This window comes from Nanorana parkeri, unplaced genomic scaffold (genome assembly GCF_000935625.1).
Source record: "Nanorana parkeri isolate BGI_ZX_2015 unplaced genomic scaffold, ASM93562v1 scaffold3561, whole genome shotgun sequence".
In the NCBI taxonomy this organism is placed as follows: domain Eukaryota; kingdom Metazoa; phylum Chordata; class Amphibia; order Anura; family Dicroglossidae; genus Nanorana; species Nanorana parkeri.
In genome coordinates, this window is record NW_017309829.1 from 95 (window position 1) to 2,526 (window position 2,432).

The window sequence follows — 2,432 nt, forward strand, 5'->3', positions numbered from 1 at the left end:
CCAACTATAACCCCGACTGTAACCCCAACTATAACCCCAACTGTACCCCAACTGTAACCCCGACTGTAACCCCGACTATAACCCCTATTGTAACCCCTATTGTAACCCCAACTATAACACCGACTAGAACCAAAAGGTTGATGTCACAGCAGCAGCTGAATGGATTTGTTGCTGTGATTGGCTACAATGCTTCTCTATGGAGCTCCATATTTCTGGTGCTTCATGATCATCATATAACCCCAACTATAACCCCGACTATAACCCCGACTTTAACCCTGACTGTAACCCCAACTATAACCCCAACTGTACCCCGACTGTAACCCCGACTGTAACCCCAACTGTACCCCGACTGTAACCCCGACTATAACCCCGACTGTAACCCCAACTATAACCCCAACTATAACCCCGACTGTAACCCCAACTATAACCCCAACTGTACCCCAACTGTAACCCCGACTGTAACCCCGACTATAACCCCTATTGTAACCCCTATTGTAACCCCAACTATAACCCCGACTAGAACCAAAAGGTTGATGTCACAGCAGCAGCTGAATGGATTTGTTGCTGTGATTGGCTACAATGCTTCTCTATGGAGCTCCATATTTCTGGTGCTTCATGATCATCAGAGGCCACATCGGACAATATGAGCAGCTACTCGATTCCTCAGCTCCGTTGCTTACTTGAAATGCTGCAATGAGTCATTTGCTCAGCGACAGATCTCCAAATCACTTGGACATCACAGACTGGGACCACTCATGGACTGCAATTCCGTTTTTTTCTAGCAAAAAGGGAAAGAGCCTGAAGGACAAAACCCAGAGGAAGGACCTAGAAAAACCTAGGAGAAGAACATGGGAGAAGGTCCTGGGGGAAGAACCCAGAGGAAGAACCTGGGGGTAGAACCTGGGGCAGAGCACAGAGAAAGAACGCAGGGAGAGAACCTGAGGTAAGAAACTGGGGGCAGAATGCAGAGAAAGATCTTGGAGGAAGAACTTGAGGAAAGAACCTGGGGGAAGAACCTGAAGGACAAAACCCAGGGGAAGAACCTGTTGGAAGAACATGGGAGAAGGTCCTGGGGGAAGAACCCAGAGGAAGAACTTGGGGAAAGAACCTGGGGGGAGAACACAGAGAAGGAACCCGGAGGAAGAACCTGGGGAAGAATGCAGAGAAAGAACCTGGGGGGAGAACCTGGGGAAAGAACCTGGGGCAGAACGCAGGGAAAGAACCTGGAGAAAGAACCTGAGGAAAGAAGCCGAGGGCAGAACACAGGGAAAGAACCTGGAGAAAAAACCTGAGGGAAGAACCTAGGGGAAGAACCTGGGGAAGAACCGGGGAGAAGGTCCTTGGGGCAGAACACAGAGAAAGAACGCAGGGAGAGAACCTGAGGTAAGAAACTGGGGGAAGAATGCAGAGAAAGAACTTGGAGGAAGAACCTGGGGAAAGAACATGGGGCAGAACTTGGAGGATAGAACCCAATGGAAGAGAGCAGGGATAGAACCCAGAGGAAGAACCTGGGGCAGAACACAGGGAAAGAACTTGGAGGAAGAACCTGGGATTTTCAATGGAGAAATGTAAAGCCGAGAGCTATGGACAGAAATGGCTTTTGTGAAGTGACTGAACATGGAAGACTACATAGAGATAAGCTACAACTTCCATCCTCTATATCTGGGTTCAGCAACAGAAAAAGCAGCGCTCTGAGGATCTTTATGGCAACGTCCCCTAGCACCCCAGCCACTCTTCATATCATGTCCATCTCACAGAGGTAGTTGTACTCTCGGGAGCAGTGGTCATCATTCCATTGGCCGCTCCTGTGTAGGTGGGCACAGTCCTCTCCTCCACCGAGTCCATGACCATAATATTCATCGGGCTGTCCAGGGATCCAATTCCTACAGGAAAAACACATGAGCATCTCCACCCAGAAGGCCTCGCGGTGCCATGGTCACACCGCCATATTACTACCTTGGTGAGGGCTCATGTTGATGGGTTTCCTGTGTTGGCAGACTAGAGACTTTGACCTGCTCGGCGTTGGCGCTCTGTGTCTTTGGACACGGAATGTCCTGATGAGGGGCGTTTGAAATGCAGGTGAAGCTGGTAACGCTCAGACTTTACTCACCAAATGCTGCGTTCTCCATCACTATACAAATAAATGCGTTCAAACTGAAACAAACCACAATGGGGGGAATTGATCAACACTGGAGCAGACAGAATCTGGAGCAGTTGTCCACGGCAACCAATCAGCTTCCCTCTTTAATTTTCCAAGCTCAACTGAACAAACTGAAGAGAGAAGCTGATTGGTTGCTCCAGTTGTGATACATTCCCCCCATTGTGTGACTAGAATGCCCATCAACATGAACCCTGAAGGAGTTCGGAGGAGATTCTCTTTCTTATTTCTCAGCATTTCTAATGTCTTTTGTCGGATGATTCTACCGATGTTT

General features: G+C 48.9%; 1 protein-coding gene across 1 annotated transcript in view; it reads right to left on the minus strand.

The window, feature by feature from the left end:
• Positions 1–1,731: 1,731 nt before the first annotated feature.
• Positions 1,732–2,432, minus strand: part of LOC108803275 (asialoglycoprotein receptor 1-like) — a 15,147-nt gene continuing 14,446 nt past the window's right edge. Inside the window, exon 9 of the mRNA XM_018575108.1 lies at positions 1,732–1,883. Coding sequence (XP_018430610.1) covers positions 1,736–1,883 — 148 coding nt within the window. The 3' untranslated portion in view covers positions 1,732–1,735. The remainder of the gene's footprint in view (positions 1,884–2,432) is intronic.